Source organism: Oenanthe melanoleuca, chromosome 1 (genome assembly GCF_029582105.1).
Source record: "Oenanthe melanoleuca isolate GR-GAL-2019-014 chromosome 1, OMel1.0, whole genome shotgun sequence".
Taxonomy (NCBI): Eukaryota; Metazoa; Chordata; class Aves; order Passeriformes; family Muscicapidae; genus Oenanthe; species Oenanthe melanoleuca.
In genome coordinates, this window is record NC_079333.1 from 86,428,791 (window position 1) to 86,447,797 (window position 19,007).

At 41.6% G+C, this 19,007-nt stretch overlaps 1 protein-coding gene across 1 annotated transcript in view; it reads left to right on the plus strand.

The window, feature by feature from the left end:
• The window catches only part of GAS6 (growth arrest specific 6), a 38,812-nt gene extending 22,317 nt beyond the window's left edge, over positions 1-16,495 (plus strand). Inside the window, exons 7-15 of the mRNA XM_056482345.1 lie at positions 1,183-1,308; positions 2,510-2,631; positions 2,743-2,861; positions 3,229-3,418; positions 7,899-8,063; positions 9,560-9,728; positions 11,268-11,440; positions 12,260-12,485; positions 15,915-16,495. Coding sequence (XP_056338320.1) covers positions 1,183-1,308; positions 2,510-2,631; positions 2,743-2,861; positions 3,229-3,418; positions 7,899-8,063; positions 9,560-9,728; positions 11,268-11,440; positions 12,260-12,485; positions 15,915-16,066 — 1,442 coding nt within the window. The 3' untranslated portion in view covers positions 16,067-16,495. The remainder of the gene's footprint in view (positions 1-1,182; positions 1,309-2,509; positions 2,632-2,742; positions 2,862-3,228; positions 3,419-7,898; positions 8,064-9,559; positions 9,729-11,267; positions 11,441-12,259; positions 12,486-15,914) is intronic.
• The last annotated feature ends 2,512 nt before the right edge of the window (positions 16,496-19,007 follow it).

A 19,007-nucleotide genomic window follows, 5' to 3' on the forward strand; every position in this document is an offset into this window, starting at 1 on the left:
TATGTCACTTCCACTCTAAAAAGTGATGACTGTACAGATAACATGGTATCCCTTCATAAAGGGAGCAGCAACTTAGAAGAGCCAACTTCACTTTTGAATTGTCCTCTGGTGCCAGTCAGCACAGGTGGATGACAAGGGGCTGACAAATGTGTTTGTTTTCCTGTGTATGTGCATTTGTTCCATGCCCTAGTACTGTTTCCTAGAGCACTGTGAGCACTGCAGTATGAGCATTCTGTAGCTTCAATATGTGACCTTCCAGCTGCTGAGATTACTGCCAGGTGTGCTTATTGATAGCTCAGATTTATCACTGCATTTTGACATTTTTTATGTTTGTTCCTGTCATCATGGGCATACACACAAAATTTCCCTCTTGTCTTGAATTGTAGGCCCAGCTACACAGAGTACTCAGCCAGTTCATTCATACATGGGAAAATCAACAAGAGTGATGTGTAACTGTAGTTTTAACACATACTAGAAAGCAAAAGTAAATATTAAACTCTCGGTATACTGCAAATGTTTTGTCAACACAGGGACTCTGCAGGGTATTAGTTAACATGTGTGGAAAACAGTCAGGTTTTTTTTATGGACTTCAGTTCCAGTTCATTGCCTGCCCTTATGGCAAAACCCCACATCTCTCTGGCATGGCTTGTTCTCTGTGACAAATTGAGCTGTTTCAATTCTCCTTTGCCACTACAGACCAGCAGATTTAGATCTTAGCTTTGTTAATATATGAAAAATTATTGTTTGCTTATCTGAGGACACAGAACAGAAATCTCTCAAGTGCCATAGGCTGTTGTTCCTTCAGTGTTTCAGTAAAATTCATGTTACTGCTCCTAAGTTTCTGCCTGTTGCTTTTTTTAACCTGCAGTTTTAGCCCCCCTGACTGGGGAGCGTGGGGCTTTTTGGTTTTGTGGTAGTTGTTTTGTTTTACAGCTTTTCTCCTGGTTCACTTTGCCTTGGTTTTCTTTCCAACAGTGCTTAATGGCTTAAGCTAAAAAGACCAACTGATTTTTGAAGCCTGAAGTCACTTCTTATAGCTAGCTAACCCTAAAAGGATGTTCTTAAAGATACTGCTTTTTCAGTTTCCAAAATTACGCAGGGATTTCCTTGCCCTAAGCTCACTCCATGTGAGCAGTGATTATACTCCTCTGAAGTCATGTTGTTTAATTGCTTGTTTTGCAGACATAGATGAATGCACAGCATCAGCAGACATCTGTGGAGAAGCTCATTGTAAAAATTTAATCAGCTCGTATGAGTGTCTTTGCGATGCAGGCTACAAGTATGATGACCTGAGGAAAACTTGCCAGGGTAAGCTCAAGAAATATATTAGTGTTTAATATATAATTTAAATGTGTAGAACTTCAGAAGTTTCAAGCTTCAGTAAAAGCTTTTTTAATTTCTCTTTTAATCTTGCTGACACACTGGAGTTCTCTTCCCTTTCCCTAGCTGGGAGTAAGTTTGCAGTTTGCAGTCACTTTTCAGTTCATTGAATTTGCTGTCATCTTTGAGTTCAGTCTTTGATTACTTGAATCAAGCTGTACGAGCCAAAGTCCTGAGATTTCTTGAAATTTCAACAAGTGCAAGATCTGGTGAAAGCTCAGAAGCATCTGTGCATGCTGCTGTCTCTCTTCATAGGACAAGAAAAGTTACAAAGCAGTAGCTCTTTTTTCAAAACCTGTCTTGTGGTATTACTCTGAACTAGGAACTCAACATGTACTGGATCCATGCACAGTTCTGCTGGCTACACTGCCACAAGCTTTTTCAACAGAGTAAGTTTTGAAAGTATTCCAAAACCAGCATTGTTCCCTGCCTTTTGTCTAAGTTAACCTAATGACTCAAATCACACTCCTCCAGCCAGTCCTGTTGGACATTAAGTGTTAAACTCTGCCTGAAGAGATGCCTGTGGGCTGCCACAGTTTGGTTTCCTGCATTTGTTTGTGAAGAAGATAAAAAATAGCTGGAGAAAAAAAGAAAACAGTGAATGAGAAGCTCAGGTTTTATATGCAGTCCCTGACTGCAAGGAGCAGCAGTCAGTACAGACATAGCAGAAGGGGCCTGAAGGGAGGAAGTCTTGTCTAGAAGTTAAAACCCAAGGCTCTGCTCCAGCAGACAAGTAGTTGAACTCTGCTTTCAGCCTTCCCACTGACTTGCTATGTATCTTTGGGCAGCTGGAATCTGTCAGTGGAAATAGATTTCACAGAATAAGCTGAGTTGGAAGGGACCCACAAGGATCCAAGGATAGAGTCCAGCTCCCAGCCCTGCATAGCACCATCCCCAAGAGTCACACCATGTGCCCAAGACCCTTATCCAAATGCTTCTTGAACTCTGTCAGGCTTGGTGCTGTGACCATTTCCCTGGGGAGTCTGTTCCAGTGTCCAAACAACCTCTGGGTGAAAAACCTTTTCTTCATATCCAGCTTAAACCTCCCCTGACACAGGCCTTCCCTCAGTTCTGTCATATTTAAACAAACTCAGTGTTTTTGTCTCTCTTCTTTGCTGGTCTTGTGCAGATATAGATGAATGTGAAGAAAAGCTCTGTGAACAGACCTGTGTCAACTCACCAGGGAGTTACACCTGCCATTGTGATGGCAGAGGGGGAGTGAAGCTTTCCCAGGACATGAATACATGTGAGGTATGTCAGTGTTCATTGCTGTAACTGCAAACAGACCTTTACTTTGCAGCACTCTCTGATTCTCTTTCTGCTGTGTGAGAAGTAGCACTCAGAAATGTGTTTTGATTGTAGAACATCATACCATGTGTGCCTTTTGCTGTGGGAAGGAGTGTTAAATCCTTGCACCTGGGGAGGATGTTCAGTGGCACTCCTGTTATCAGGCTGCGCTTCAAGAGGAAACAATTGACCAGGTGAGGACAATTTAGAACGATGCTGAAATGCTCTGACTGGCTTTGATGCATGCAAGGGAGTTGTTACAATAATAATTGACCCTGCATTCATTGTTATTTGCTTGGATTATGAAGTCCTAAACCAGTAATTAAGAAAGGCAGTCTTGACCACAGAGCTGATAGGATAATTACTGAAATATAGTGTTGTATTCTTTATTCTTGATGATGTTTTAAAAGCTATATTCACATCTTAAAGCTTTCAGGAGTGCATTAAAAGCTAGTATGTTTTAACAGAGTTTAGAGCTGCTAGATGCTATCTGTATGGAAAGTACTCTGTGGTTTTTGAACTCTGCATAACTAATTTATTTCTTGGCACCTGTGCGGTCAGACTTGTGGCTGAGTTCGACTTTAGAACCTTTGATCCTGAAGGTATCCTTTTCTTTGCCGGAGGCCATCGGGACAGCACGTGGATGGTGCTGGCTCTGCGGGAAGGGCGGCTGGAGCTGCAGCTGAAGTCCGGCGGCATCGGCCGCGTCACCAGCACCGGGCCCCTCATCAGCCACGGCATGTGGCAAACGGTGAGCCCAGCCCTGCCCTCTGCCCCTCTGGGGTGTGCTCACCCAGTGTGATAGGCTTTGGGTGCTCTTGGGAAAATGCCTTTCCAGCCTGTCTATCCATGCATGCTATTATGTTACACGTTCTAAGGTGAGAATGGGGTGTATTTCCTAGGAAATTGAATTTTACTTTATATCCGTTGTAATATAGACTGCACCTCTAATTTGCACAACCAGAGCAACCACTTGCACAAACAGTGCCTTTGAGATGCAGTAGGGCTAAGGTGACTTCAAGAAGATGCCCTCTGGAAGTGATTAAGAGGGAAGGAACTCTGTTCTTTTAAGAAAGTTTACAAGTCTAAAATCATCAAGTCCAACTGTCAACCCAACACTACCACTATAACCCCTAAAGCATCTTTTTATTGATACCATAATCCCAGTTTATGAGATTGTAAGGATTGTAAAGGTTCATGTTCTTGGCACTCTCACACACCCACTGGTGATTTTGGGAGTGTTATGGTTGTTGCCATTTGTGTCAGGATCATGAGAAACATCTTGCAGTATGATCTACACTAGATGAGCAGTTTATCATGCTTTCTCACTTCTGCCTTTTCCTCTCCTTTCATTTTTTCTTTCTTAATTAGTTCTTTTAACTTTTTAGTTGATGTGCCTCTTGGAGAGTGGGTGGGAAGTTCTCACCTAACTCACATATATGAGACAAATGCAGATACTAGTAACTGTGAATCATTTTCTGGTTTACATTTTTTAGTATATAAAACTTCAAAATTTTATATTAAAGAAATAAGCAAGGTGGGAAAAAATTATTTCTAATTAATAAATGAAGAAATCCCTGAGTACATTCACTATCAACTACTGACATTTGATAATGTTTCCAGCAGATGAGGTGCTACTTGGTTCAGTTCCTTTAATGTCAGCAAAACAATTTAGATTCCAAATGGAGAACTGTAGAGGTTCAGTGAAGCTGTAGATAAAATGTGTGACATGCTGTATCTTTACATAAAGGAATAGCTTCAAGCCATTTCTTACTGAATTTTATGGTAAGAGTTGTTCTGCTAATTTGAAATATGACAATGGTAATTGCCTGCAAAGAGAGAATGGTGGCAGAAGATGTGAAAAGCAGAGTGGATGCCACTGGGGTGACTTGGGAGTCACAAAAATCAGCACTCACCAAGCTAATTCATTTAACACAGGAGCTAACATACTTGTTAAGTGCCAGACCTCATTATGGGATAATTACAAACTATCCCATATTAGTTTGGGTCTGCTGTATTTTCTTATCTCTTGCTTTCACCCTAGAGATACTTGGCTCTCCTCTGCTTGACATCTAGTGTCACACAGCTCTAAATGCAATTTAATCTCTATGGCTGAGGGATACAACTATAAATATGTTCCTACATTTTATCCCCTCCCTCATTTCTCCATTCTTCTCTGTCTGGCATGCTTTTTAATTTAGGAAATCCCATTCAAGGATTTCTTCTTACTGTCTCCTATTATAAAACATGTAGCCAGACATTTCATTTTAAGCATGGACTTGTGTGCACTTTGCAGCCTCACTTTCTATGAAGCACAACCCCAACAATCTTCAGATATCACAGCCCAGGCTCAGGTGCAGTTGTGAGCTTTAGTCTGGACTTCAGTATGCACAGAATCAAGCCCTTAGTTTTGGTTACATCTTAACCAGAAGACTTTGGATACTGGAGAGAACTTCATATGGGTCATGAGAAAATAGCAATTTTACTATTTAGCTTTCAGCAGATGGAAAAACAATGAGTATTTCAAAGCAAAATATGTGAAAAAGCACCAGCAGCGTTCTCATCTCTTGAGCAAAAGTTGCATACTTTAATGGAAATACCATGGGATTTTCAAATATTCTACCTAGGTATTTTCTCTGGTGTTAATCCTTCCTAAGATGTTTTGAAATGAGCATTGAACTAGCATTGAAAACACAAACAAGCAAACTTCAGGAACCACTTTTTATGTGGTCATTTGTGTGTAATCCAGCTGGATGAAGTGGCACATATGAAATTAAGATAGTAGAGGATGCACTCGCCTTCTGTTTGTTTTGCATTTCCAAAAACATAATTTTGTCTTATTTTCAGTGTTCAGTTTAGTACTGCTCTGAGGACACAGTCTGGTTAGCAAAAATAATAGCTTACCTGCACTGTTAAATGTCAGGGCTGGAAGTTAAGCAATCACAAGGTTGGTATTTGGTTTTAACCCTGCAGCTGCCTGTAGGTCTGTCCCCTTTCCATGCTGTCTACTTGCTTTTCAGCAAACAGAGGACAGGCTGGCTATCTGCTACCACGTATCCAGGGCATGAATCCAAACCACAGAGCTGAGTGCCCATATGGCTAACCACTTGGGAACCCTTAGCTATGAGAACTGTCCTCCTCAATGTCCCCAAGCCATGGGGGCAGGCAGCAAGTAGCTTCTCCTTGCCACAAGAGCAGGGAAATGAGCAGGATGTAACTACTGAAATACTTCCTCTTTTGGTTTATTTGTGATGGTGGTGCACCAGCAGTTAAGCTTTGACTCTAAGAAGCAGGAGCTTAAACAGCCAGAGGGCATTGTAAAGTAGGCAGAATGTAATTTCCTAAACTGGAATCTGTTGAGAATTCCCACAGGGATTAACCTCTTCTCTTATAGAAGTTATCACTGATTTGGGTTTGCTTGTATCAAAGATCAGATGAAGCTAAGAGCTCAGAATTATTTTTTTTTATTTTTATGTTATTACTTGCAATATTACAATGTCATAAAATTTTAGAAGGCCCTGTGTTCTGGGGCCCTGTAAGTAGCAGTATTTCCTCACAGTATGGGCACTGCTGCTGTTGGCTTTTCCCAGTTCCTGTTAGCTCTGTGTCTGCCCACTGTCTGTGCAGCAGCAGGTACGTGGTCTGTGCCAGCTCCTTGTGGCACTCCACAGCCCAGAGCATTGGGGCAGTGGTGACCACAACACTGAGCAGAGGTGTTTGTGTGAGTTTTTGGCTACACAGCCCATGTAGCTGAGCCAGCTGGGCTGCCAGGACCTGTGGGCTTATGCTCCCACACACTGAATGGCCTTTACAATCATCCAATACCCAAAAAAAGCCTGTTTGAGACTGGCTCGTGTCTCTATGGAATGCAGTCTGGAGATGTAGGTGCTATTTTAAACAAGCAAGCTTCAGACAAATAAATTCATGTCCTGTAGGATGTGGCACACAGCAACACACCAGGTGGAAACAGTGTTGTAGCAATATAAACCAGATTGTACTGGAATCCACAAGAGAAGAAAAAAGGTCCCTGAGAGGAGGAAAGTCTGTGAATAATCTTTTCAACTCTCAAATTCATTTTATCTTCATTACTGAAGATTGCAATCCAAAGGGAGTGCCTGGGTATAAACCTGCTCAACCCTATCCTCCTCTATGTTACAGCCACAGAGTAAGAGCTCAGAATAGCTGATAAGAGCAATTTTGGGACAGCTAGTCAAAATGCAGAGAGAAAGATGCTCAGGACCCAGCCTGCTAGCTGAGAGGGAAGGACATGTCTAAACATCCTCTGAAATAGATAACTGGTTCTGTACAGCAGCTCACTGATGGAAGCAGCATCTGGGTGTCCCAGGGAACAGAGCTGCACAGATGAACAGTGAGTAGGGGAAGTATCTGTCATAGAGTGGGGAGAAGATTATGAAAGAGGTGTGTTCATTTCTTCTTCTCTACAGGAAGATTGTGATTGTCTTCTGCTACAGCCACAGAACACCCTGTTGGCAGCAGGACCCACGTCCCAAGGCAGCAGAATCTCAGCTGCTGTTCAGCATCAGTTGCATCAGCCCTGGGCTTCACCTTCTCTCTATCCACAGAAGCTTTACAGTGCTTCTCTGTGCAGTCTGATCATAATCAAAATGATGATTCTTTTTTTTATTTCAATGATAATAGAATCTTCCTAGCAGTAGCTTTGCAGAGACATGGAGAGAAAATTTGCAGATGCTTTTTTGAGAAAAAAGTTATTGCCTATTACACATTTTTATTACCCTCTCAAAAATTACATCCTCTGTTGTGCTTTTTGAAGAGGTCAGTATTCAAAGACTGGGCCTGGGAGGCTTCTGTATTATCTTACACCAATCCAACAAAAGATATCTTGCTTGTCTTTCCAGCTTTTCCTTTCATGTGCAGTTGCAATAGGAAGTTTCTGATTAATAACTCATTATTGCATTTACATTTTGCATAAAGCAACCTACAAAAGTCATGTATTTAATCCACTCATATTTTTCTGTAGCTGTTTTGAAGTAGCTGGACTCCCTTCACCATTAAGGGTAATTACAGACTGCTTTCTAGAGTAGATTTACATATCAAGATGGAGTGTGACTTAAAAGGTGAACAAAGAAGTTTGGGGACTGCAAATATTTCTTTGTCTTGGGGATTTCTCTGGGGTCTGCCCTGTAGCTGAGGCTGCAGATACTAAGTTGTCTTCATACTGAATTAAACAATTTGGATTTTTACTTTTTCAGATCTCTGTTGAGGAACTCGAAAGAAATTTGATTATAAAGGTCAACAGGGATGCAGTTATGAAAATAGCTGTCTCAGGGGACCTGTTTACACTAGACAAGGGAGTGTATCAGCTGAATTTGACAGTAGGAGGAATTCCTTTCAAAACAAAGGACCTTATTCTACCAGTAAGTATAGCATGATAACTTGTGTTCCTTTGCATGCCTGAAGGGCTTGATTTCATCTTCTGGGGTAATGTAGGTCCTTCCTGAGAGCAGTTCAGCCTGCCCTGAAACAGATGGAATTATCAGCTTGGACAGCTTTCTGTCCATTGATTATAGCAGGAGCCTAAGCCAGCAGCAAAATTAAGGCTCCAGATTTTTTGATTGTTTGGGTGAGATGTATCCCACCTGCAGAGTTAGGGCACAGCAAAACTGGAGCACATGCCAAAATTCACAGTGATCATGCTGGCTTGGAGGGCATGAGTGACCCAGGGGAGGGGTGGGTGGGCACACTGCTGTGTGAGGGTGCCACTGTGCCTGATAAGTCTGGAGCAAACAAAAACAAACCAAAACTTATTCTTCACGTGTAACAGATCACAATTTGCTGCATTTGTTTGCTATGTCAGTATAGTGAGACCCAAGGAAAAACAGAAGATTATTTTTCTTTATTTCTTCCTAATTGAAGCCGATACAGTGTATGAGTAAAAGTTAAGGCTGTCCTTGGGTGAGATTGGATGATTGCTGTGTTTCTGGAATAGCTGCTGCTTAGGCTGGTTTGAATGTCCACCACAAGCAGAGTTGGCACCTTGAAACACAAATTTGCATCTCTTTATTCCTAAATGAGGTGACAAGCTTCTGGCTCTGTGACTGGCAGCAGCTGAGCCTCACAGCTCCTGTGCCTCACAAGAAATCATTCAGGGCCACTGCATGCTGGAAACAGTAAGCTCAGGGTGTAGTCAGAATCTAGGACTGGGATCCAGAAACTCCTCAGGTTTTTATCCTGGCTCAGACACTTAATTCTCTCCCTCCTTTAGTTAATTGGGAGTAGTGGTGCTGTTTTAGAGGCTTTGCAAGGAGCGTTCTCTTTACACACTGACTCACATTTGACTGCTGACATTAGGTACAGGACAGCCTAACTAGAAGCTGGAAGGAATAAGGTGTGTACAGAGTGGTGTGCTGGTCTTGTGGTGCAGGCAGCCTCCTTGAGCCAGAACCCAAAATCCTGTACTGTGATCAGCTCCAATGTCTGTCTTGTGTGTAATGCAGGCTGTTTGCATTGACAAAAAGGATTGGGATTTTTCAGCCTCAAGTTAGCCTTCGGCATTTGCAATGCAGAATTACAGAGCTTTGGCTACAGAGCTTTAGAAATAAGTTGTGCTAATGATGGGCAGCACACAGAGGAGCTTACAGAATCAACACAACCAAATCAGCACCTGCAGTAGCTAGTGCTCTTCTGGTCTGTGGAGACAAGCTGAGCTCAGAGGAGTTTCCTGGGGAAATACTGACCACAGACTTGCTTGGGGTTGCAGGGCTGGGGTTGCCGCTCATTGATTTGCATGTGCATAACACATCAAAATTATTTCTTCTGTTTATTATCATAATATAACTCAGTATTCCTTTGCACACAATTCCCCTTCACTGAACAACAGTTTGAGGCATAAGACACTGCTTTATCCTCCTAGATAAACCCTCGGCTGGATGGCTGCATGCGGGCGTGGAACTGGCTGAACGGGGAGGACACCTCTATCCAAGAGACCATAAAGATGAATGAGAAGATGCAGTGCTTTGCTGTGGCAGGACGAGGCTCTTTCTACCCTGGCCGAGGGTTTGCTGTGTTTAATCTTACTTACAGTAAGTAGGCTGTTTTTTTTATTTATTTCTGACCTGTTGTCCTGCCATTAACCAAACCTGGTTAATAAACAGTGTAAAACTTATATGTATGCCAGAATCACTGTTGATTGATGCAGAAAAGATTAAACTTGTGGTTCTTAGTGAAGGAAGGCCTATATATGATAGTTTGAGCCAGTGCAAATATTCCTAGCATGGATTAGGTTTTTTCTGTGTAATACATTTCACAGTAATTTTCCAGTAATACATTTCACACCCAGACTGACTCCAGCTCTTCCTCAGCCTTAGAGGCTTTACATAACTCTATCAGCAGCTTAGGTGCTTCTAGTCCTTACCATTTTTTTCTAAAAGCCATGTTGCTGTATCTTGAGGTTATGATAGACAGAAAAATTAATACTGTCTATTGTCTTGGATTCACTTTTAATCACAGGGTGTCATTACTTATACTTGGGACAAATGCATTAAGCATATCTTTGATAGAAGCCAATGAAATTGGCATACAGTAATAATAGGTTTCAAATCAAACTTGTCCATACTAATGCAGCACTCACAAACCCTTTTATTGTTCTAGATTATTGTGTTTGCTTATCTGTGTAATCAGCTATCAGTATTTCTGAACCAACACAAATGCTGGCCATCAATTTCAGTGTGGTGTGTAAGTGCTGCTCTGCAGGAGCCATCTGTTCAGTGTTATGTGGATTTTTCTGCTGTGCCATGGCAAATTAGGGAGTACCAGGTGTCTGTTATATTACTTAGCACATGGATTCAAAAGTTGCAAACTAAAGACAAGGCAGCATCTAAAGTGCAGGTGAAGTGTCTATGTCTTTTTTTTAAATTTTATTTCCTTTGCAGTGGTAAGCTTTATAAAGAATGGATTATTGTATTTCAAGATGTGGTGAAGTAGCAAAGCTAATACTTCTGTGAAGGGAGGTTGTAGGAGCAGGATTGAGAACTTTCTTTGCAGCCTTCATTACTTTTCAAATTATAACGGCACTGAGGCAATAAGAAGATACCAGAAAGTTTAATTCAGGGTTCAACAGGTGAAATAAAATATGTCGCCCTTCTGAGAGATTGGTCATCAGGAAGAGTATGTGATGAATGTAGTCTGCTTCTACAAATTTGAGTTTAATACTTAAGGCTTTCATAGAAATGTTTCCTTTGTGTGTTGAATTTCAACTTATATTTCTCAATGATCTCTGGGCAGACAGTTCAAAAATTGTTTTTGGATTGACTTATCTTGGAGCAGTTCTTTGAATGTGTCAGATTGGCAGCCATGGGAATTTGATTAACTCTTTGTGATAAAACAGCTTAATTTTATCCTTTGACATCTTGAAAAGTAGCAGAATGCATAAGGTAACAAGAGGAAATGGATGCCATTATCTAGTCTGATTTTATGTTCAGGTGCTTTGGAATTTTTTATTTTTTTTTAATAAAAAAATGTGGTAGTCCCTCCAGATGCTCATCTGCTTATGCTCTTCTCCAGGGAGAAATTGAACAGCTTACGCATTTGACACATTGTCCTATGAATTTCTTTTTCTGCAGTTCAGCTTTCTTCTGGAAATGAAACCAAGACAAATTGGGAAATAGAAGTAAATGCTGTAATTCAACCAGCAACAGATACTGGTGTGCTGTTTGCCCTAGTTACAGAAGAAGCATCTGTCCCTTTATCACTATCTCTGATTGACTATCACTCCACAAAGAAACTGAAACAACAGGTACAAACAAGTACTTTTGTAGAGAAGCTTCCTTGCTGTTTCCTGGTAACTGGAAGTCAGTTTTAGAAACACTTGTCAGGTTTGGTGCCTGCCTCATAATTTGTCCTTCCTGTTCAGAGCAGGGTCTGAAACAACAGTGCTTGTCTGAAGTTCTGCCTCTTACAGGTGTGTGTCAGATGCTAACAGGGACCTCTTGGCAAATGTGGCCTAGGTAAAAGATCTGCTCTACTGAATGCAGGCTTTTTTTTTTTTTTTTTTTTCTGGCACAGAAACTGTTTAGAGCCATAAAACAGGGATTTCCATTCTCACTTGTCAGTAACTGTCCCAGAGTAGCCAGGAGACAGGCTTTAGGTGTGGGAAAGGTGCTGGGAAAGGCCAGTTATAGAGGAGTGTTGGAGCTACTATTTAATGGCATTCATAACAAAGCATTCTGGCATATTCATATTCTGACATTCCACAAGGGTAAACCAGGAAGCATTTCACTAAATCCCATGAGCAAATTTTCATTTATAGTACAGCAGCTCCACTCAGTTTGGCTCCAGTGCCATATGATGACTTCTGCAAGACCCAGTAAAAACTCTCTCTGAGAAAACATGGTTTCAAGAATTAGTCCCACTGGTTCATTGATTTTATTTTTTTTTATCTATGCAAATGAGTTCAGAACACAATCAGCAATACTAATAAGCCCAGTTCTCTGGAGGCTCTGCAAAATATTTGTAATAAAGGGCACATTGGGCTCATCCTGGTACTGGGTAAGTGTAGCTAGGTATTTTTCTGCTCACTGCCTGTTTTTCTTTCTTTCTTTTCCCTCCTGTTCAGTTTATCATCGTGGCCTTGGAGAACACAGTTGTGTCCAGACTGGCAATAAACCTCTGTGATAAGAAGGAACACTCTGTAGAAGTCCTCCTCAAGAAAGATCACTTATCCCTGAGGGTGGATGGGGTACCAGGAGAGAGTGAGCTGAGCACCTCTGAGCTGGAGGAGAGCCTGTCCACCTTGGAGAGCTCTTTGCAGTCAGTGAAGACATACGTGGGAGGATTGCCAGGTGAGCCTCCAGTTTTGTACCCTGGACCACAAACTTCCAACTCACCTTGCTGAGGTGAGAGTCAGGAAAAAATTTCTGTTCAAGCTGTGAGACTCCTTCTCTGTTTCTGCTTGGGCAGGCTTTGTCTGCAATGCAGGAACATAATGGATCTGGGGTTGCACTTTCCTTGAATGATTTTGTCCTTCTGAGGGCAGCTGGAGGCAAAAATAGAAAGAGGAGGTTCAACAATAGGAATGATTTAACCTGAAGGATTGCTGTAAACTGGGTTATTATCTTAAACCTGGTAAAATCCATTGGAGCTGGACTGCAGGTTCCAGCTGCTTCATTAATGTCATTAATCCATGGGAGCACTCTTTGAGGGGAGTACTGGGGCCTCAAGTTGTTTTGTCTGAACCTTGGGAAGTCCAGTGTGGGATTCTCACTGGCTGATGCTCTCTCTGGACTGGTCACAGCATGACACAGTTGACTGACTCTCTCCCAGGAGAGAGCATGCAGGGACAACCAAGGGGTTAACACCATTTGTACTTTCTCTGCCTTTTCAACAGCAACAGGGTTTCTTCTGGGAGGTCAGTCTGTGCCTCTCTTCTGAACCTGTAAGATCAAACTTTCATCTGAATAGTGAATTTTGGCCAAGTTTGGGAGTTTGTTTCTTGTTCTGCCTGAACAGGTTTATCAGTCCCTTCTGCTGAGGAATGCTATTAAAGCAACACTCATGTCTCTGATGCACATGATGCTAGCAGCTAAGCAGAATCCTGCCCTTACTTGCCCAAGCAAGGGAGAGGTACAAATGTTGGCCTCTTGTTAGGTGCTGAAGCAGCCAGGCTGGAACAGGATGGCTGAGGTGCCACATGTGCTAGGACACATGGTGAGGCTGTCCCCACCCTGAGCAAGAGTTTACAGAGGTTTTATGCTGATTATGCAAATGGCTCCCAGTCACACCTAAGAGAGGGAAGCCACATATTCTGGGACATTCACACAGCGGCAGCAACAAGGCTGAAATCCCAAACGTGGCATTTTCTACTCTCAGACTGAATTATCTAAGCTGGTCATTGCACAGGCAGATTGCCTGCTTTCTTTTAAGTTGCTCTCAGATGCACAGCAGAGGCTTCCACAGCTCAGAAGATCATCTGATTCTGTCACTGTCCTAAGTTCTCTGTGGTTTGCTTAGACTGCCTGTGCTGAGTGCAGCACTGGTTTTAATTTTTAATTAATTTTTTTTTTTAAAATTTTTCTGGTGCAGCCAGAACTAAGTGTGAGAGTTACCATGGCTGTGGCAGCTCAGACTCAGCTGGCTGCTGTAGGTTTAGCTGCTATCCACCCTTTGATCTGTTGTGCTTAGCAACAGGAATTTCTGCCAGCACTCTGCTTTTGCCATTGAGAGGAACCCAGTGCTTGCATGAGAAACCCTGTCATTTGCCAAATAAGTAAACATTTCAGCACTTCAGTTGGATTAATCACCCTGGGTTAAGTAACAATAGCGAATGGTCAGATCTAAGTGAGTTTGGCTCATTCAGATTTTGAAACCATTACGTAGTTTTTTTGGTTTTTCCATGCTTCAATACTCCGTGGAAAAAACAGTATAGTGGTCAAACTTCATGTCTTTATTCCATTTGCTACAAAAAAAGAAAGAATTCTGGATCCAAATGTAATAAGTCTGATCTTAAGCACAGCTAATGTTGCATATGTGGAACAAATACTAGTTAGAGTTTCAACAGATAAGAGGGAACACATAGATATTTATTACATTTTCTATAGGCTTTTCAGTTCTGGTAAATCCTAAATTATGTAATTTATGGGATGCATAGGTGGTTTTTCAGAAAATAGGCATTCCACCAGGTGAAGGAACATTTAAACTGGGCTTCCAAATCTTAACATGACCACATTTTGGACAGATAAATTTCTAGTCATAACAGAAAATGGAATATTTCATATTATTTACAACCACAACACAAAGAAAAAGACATATTTTTTAAAAAAATCTCTTACAAATCCTTCAGAAAGCCCATACTGTCTTTCAGTCAGCCCTGTGGCACATGTAATAGCAATCTGCCTAACTCCTTAGATGTGGCTTCAAGCTGTTTAGTCACAACTTCAACTCCTTCTAACTCAAATTTAGTTTACCTTTGTGTGAGGTATTACAACAGAGATGCTGCATTCCTTTAAGCAGACTTTGCAGATAAACTTTGGTAAATGGGGAGGAATGGGAAATAGATAACATCATTAATTAAAGCAACTACCAAGCAATGGTACTTCTCCCCAGGAAGCTGAAGAGATTTATTGTATTTCTTTGTGGCTTGCAGATCTCCCACAAATATTCTCTCCCACTCAGTCCCAGATTCTGTCTGAGCTGTGTCTGATCACATCAGCCCTGCATATCTCCAGGCAGAACACTTTAAATTTCATATAATCTTGGGTCAACAGGACAACCTATTGTTCAAGTTGTCCTTGCTTCGATGTAAAGATAAGTGATTTATTTAGCTACCTGAATCACTGTGAAGTTAAATATTCTCTGAGACTCATTATTTTCCATTGCACAACCAGTTTGATTGGCTCAGCTTTGGGTTGTAAATAAACCAATGACCTTTGGGGAAAGGTAGAGGACAGAGCTCATGTAGATTTTCTTGTTATTATGTTACTGTGTGGAGTTTTTGTTTGTTTACAGTCAGTGTGTACATGATATTACAGAAGTTAGTAGTTAGATTGACTAATTTCCTCTAGTCTATTGGATTGTACTTAGTGTCTTCTTCCTTGCCATCTGTTTTCTGCCCCTGGTAAACTGATTAAAGGAACGTCATTGTGGATCTCCACAGTAAAAATTAGTCTCATTAGCCTGGCCAATTTAACTGATGCATTCCAGCACCTTTCTGATGAAAGCCAGCTACCTTCCTGTGCTCATACACAGCAAAACTGTGGTAAAGATGAGTCCAGCAAATAGTAGAGGCAGCATATGGGAAGTGCTTCATTGTCATAAAGTTCTTCCTATAATCTTTTGGAAGCTGTTTTGCAGAGAAAGAGCATTAGAGGAAGGTCTAACATCTCCACTAATAACAAAGCAGAGGGTTCAGAGATGGAGGGGGGAAACATGGGGCTGGAAAGCAGTGTGAACACATTGTGCCACTGCAGTGAAACCTTGCTGCTCTGCAGCACAGTTCCATGGTTTCATCAGGTCTGGGGGCCTTGCAGAGACACAGAGCAGCTGAGGAAGGGTTCAGCCTGGGAGAAGGGCTTTTGTGCACCAGAACAGATGGTGTTTTCCTCACGCCTGGGATTGTGCTCTTGCCTTCTGGCGAGAGGGCAGGGGGAGGTGGAAACCCCAGCATGGCAGGAGGTGAGCTTGAATTCATTGAAGTGAGAGCCACCTGAGCCTAGGCAGGGCAGGTATTTATCTAGAAGCAGCTGTCAGAGATATTAATCTCCCCTTTCCGACAGACGTTCCTGTCACTTCCACTCCGGTCACCGCGCCCTACCACGGCTGCATGACCCTCAAGCTGAGCAACACGGCACTGGACTTGGATGAGGCTCTCTACAAGCACAGTGACATCACCTCACACTCCTGTCCTCCAGTCCAGGAGGATCAGTAGGTACCACTGCAATGAGAAAGTTTTATACTCAGAAACTTTCAGTGCTTTTCTTTTTTTAAAAGATATAAATTATTCAGACCTACCGCACTGCGTGTATAGTTTCTTGAACACTGAAGTTACGTAGAAGCTACTGATCCTTATGTCAGATTGATTATTGAAATACTCTTTGCTTTGAGGTTTAAAGGTTGTAATATATTTGTAAATAGTTCAGAAGACTAATATTAAGTAAGTCAAAAGTACAGAATATACTGAAAGTGAATACTATCTTTAGACTGTAAGGGACAGTTTCATCTGTAATGTGGGAAACCTGGTAATATATGAGTGTGGACTGGAAGAAAAATAATAATTCTGTATTATTTTTTATTACCAAACACTGCTTTCTGATTTGCAAAATATGAGAGAATAAAATATTTACATACAAGTTTTTAATTTACCTGTACTGAGATTATTCCGTATTCTGGTATTTGGAGACAATGACTCAGACTGTGCCTGATGTGGGGCTGCTTTTTTGATTTGGAATTTTTTTTTTTTTTTTTTTTTTTTGCCTTTGGAGGTTGGGGGTTTATATGCTTACATCAGAATTTCATATCTTCTCAGCTGCAGAGCAAATGGTGGCTGCTGTTCTTATTGCTAGAGTTTCTCTTTCTGGTACCACAGAAAGAAGACTCAGTTGTGACCTTTAGAAAAACTCTTGGTCAACAGAAAATGGAAAATGAAGTTGGGTCAGCAGGAAACATTTAGAAGAAAAGACTCAATAAGTTGAAAGCCATACGGCTTTTGTGTCAATGGCTGCTGGAGTAAATGATGAGGTGTTGGGAATTGGAGAATATTAGCTGGTGATGACATATTTTTGCTGCTGCATTTTTAGGCTGGCTCGTTTGTTGTGAGCCTAGTGGGAGCAGAGAGGCTTGAGCTGTGAGAGTTAGCCAGGCTGAACTGCAAGAGATGAGAATATCCATGGGGGTTTATGCAGGAAAGGTTTCAGAGCCATAAAGTGTGTTCAGTTTTTCAGCTATCCTTCTCAAGCTGGAATGGACTTTGCCTAGCCTGTCTTGAGTCACTTAAATCTTGTTTTATTTGGTCCTTGTCTTGCAGTAAATTAATAAACTAATATTGGTATATGCTGCAGTGAAAAATCCAAGTACTGGGTGGCTAAGTTTATACCATCCTTCAGAGGATTAGCATGAAAAAGGTCTAATTCCACTAAGTCTTTTATAAATTATTCTTGGCCAGTCATGTTATGTTTTCCCTAAGCAGATAAGGGGATGACACATTAGTCTAATAATCCTCATGTGTGACAACATCTGTGACCAAACTGTGAAGATACAACTGCCCAGAGAAGAAGAAAGAAGGGGAAGATTATTCCAAGCATATTTTCTGGCAAGGATCCTTGCTTTATTTAGCAGAGAAGAGGAAGGTACTCTATTAGCCACTAGACATGGCATCATAGCTTCTTACCATGAGCAAATCAATCAGCGGTAATGCAGTAGGGGCAGAAAAAAACAGAACTTTATCACTTTCAACTAACCTACTCATTTACACTTGAAGAAGGAGCTACTGTCAGGTCTGAACAGACACAAGTGTGAAAGGAAATCTCTCATTAGACAGGAATAACTTACTGACAGACTGTGCATGGATAGGAAAATCCAGGAGTAGTTCTATGTTTTTGCTTTTTTTCAGCTGAGCAAGGGAAACCACCTTGTTCCTGAAAGTGCTTTATATTAAGCTGATGACTGGATCTGGATTTGATGGAGTACTCAAGAAATATTAGATTAATATCTTCACTAAGTGCTGGAAATACTGAAGATATTCTGTTTAATAGAATGTCCACATTGCAGTGCTTTATTTTCTGTATGTTTTTCATGGTTATTTTTGTCCTTTACTGAAATACAGCTCTGTGCTTGTTTTTGTTGCAGTGGCCAGTATGAGGTTGTAGTTTGGGTTTGTGCTGGAAAACAGTGTTGATAGCTCTGGGATGTTTTAGCCATTGCTGAGCAGGGCTTGCAGAGTGTCAAGTCCTTTCCTGTTTCTCCAGTGAGGGGCTGGGGGTGCACAAGGAGTTGGCAGGGGACACGGCTGGGACAGCTGATCCCAATGACCAGAGGCATATTCCACACCATATGGCATCATGGTCAGCACATACAGCTGGGGGACAAAGGGCAAGGGGAGGGCACTCAGAGTGATGGTCTTGTCTTCCCAAGTCACCATTTCCTGTGATGTTGTGTTTACTGGAGATATCTGAACACCTGGCTGCTCACAGGAGGTGGTGAATGAATTCCTTGCTCTCCTTTGCTGGTATGTGTGGCTTTTGCTGTACCTATTCAGCTGTCTCTATCTCAGCCCACGAGTTTCTCACTTTTACCCCTCTGCTTCTCTCTCCAATCCCAGTGAGGGAGAGTGAGCGGCTGCCTGGGGCTGGGCTGCCGGCTGGGGTCCAACCACAAAAATCTCCCATCTTTTAAACTTGGAGGAACTCCACTAAAAAAAATACAGACTCAGAAGACACCTATTTTTAAACCAAGAAGATGAAACAAGCCCTGTTTTACTTTGTTCTATTAAAATAAAACATTCTAGCAAAATAGTTTCATGTCTGGTATTTTTATAAAATCTCTGCGGTAGCTCCCAAAAAACTACCATGTGATTCATAAATGAATCAAAAACATGTCTGACCTTTGTGTTAATGTAAGTGACACTGTTTATGAGGCCAGAATTATTTTGGGTCCTGGAAATGTGAATCCTGTGGGTACTTTATGGTACTCTGCATTTCCACACTAAATATCACATGTACAGGAGCATTTAATTTTGTAACTCAGAGCAGAAACTGCTCCTGGACTTTGCATATGTGTGGAGATATTTTGCATAGACCACAATGCACCCTGACTCAAAATGTGGCTTAGAAAAGAAACTCAGAATTTCTGTCTGGAGAAGGACAGAAGAGGCA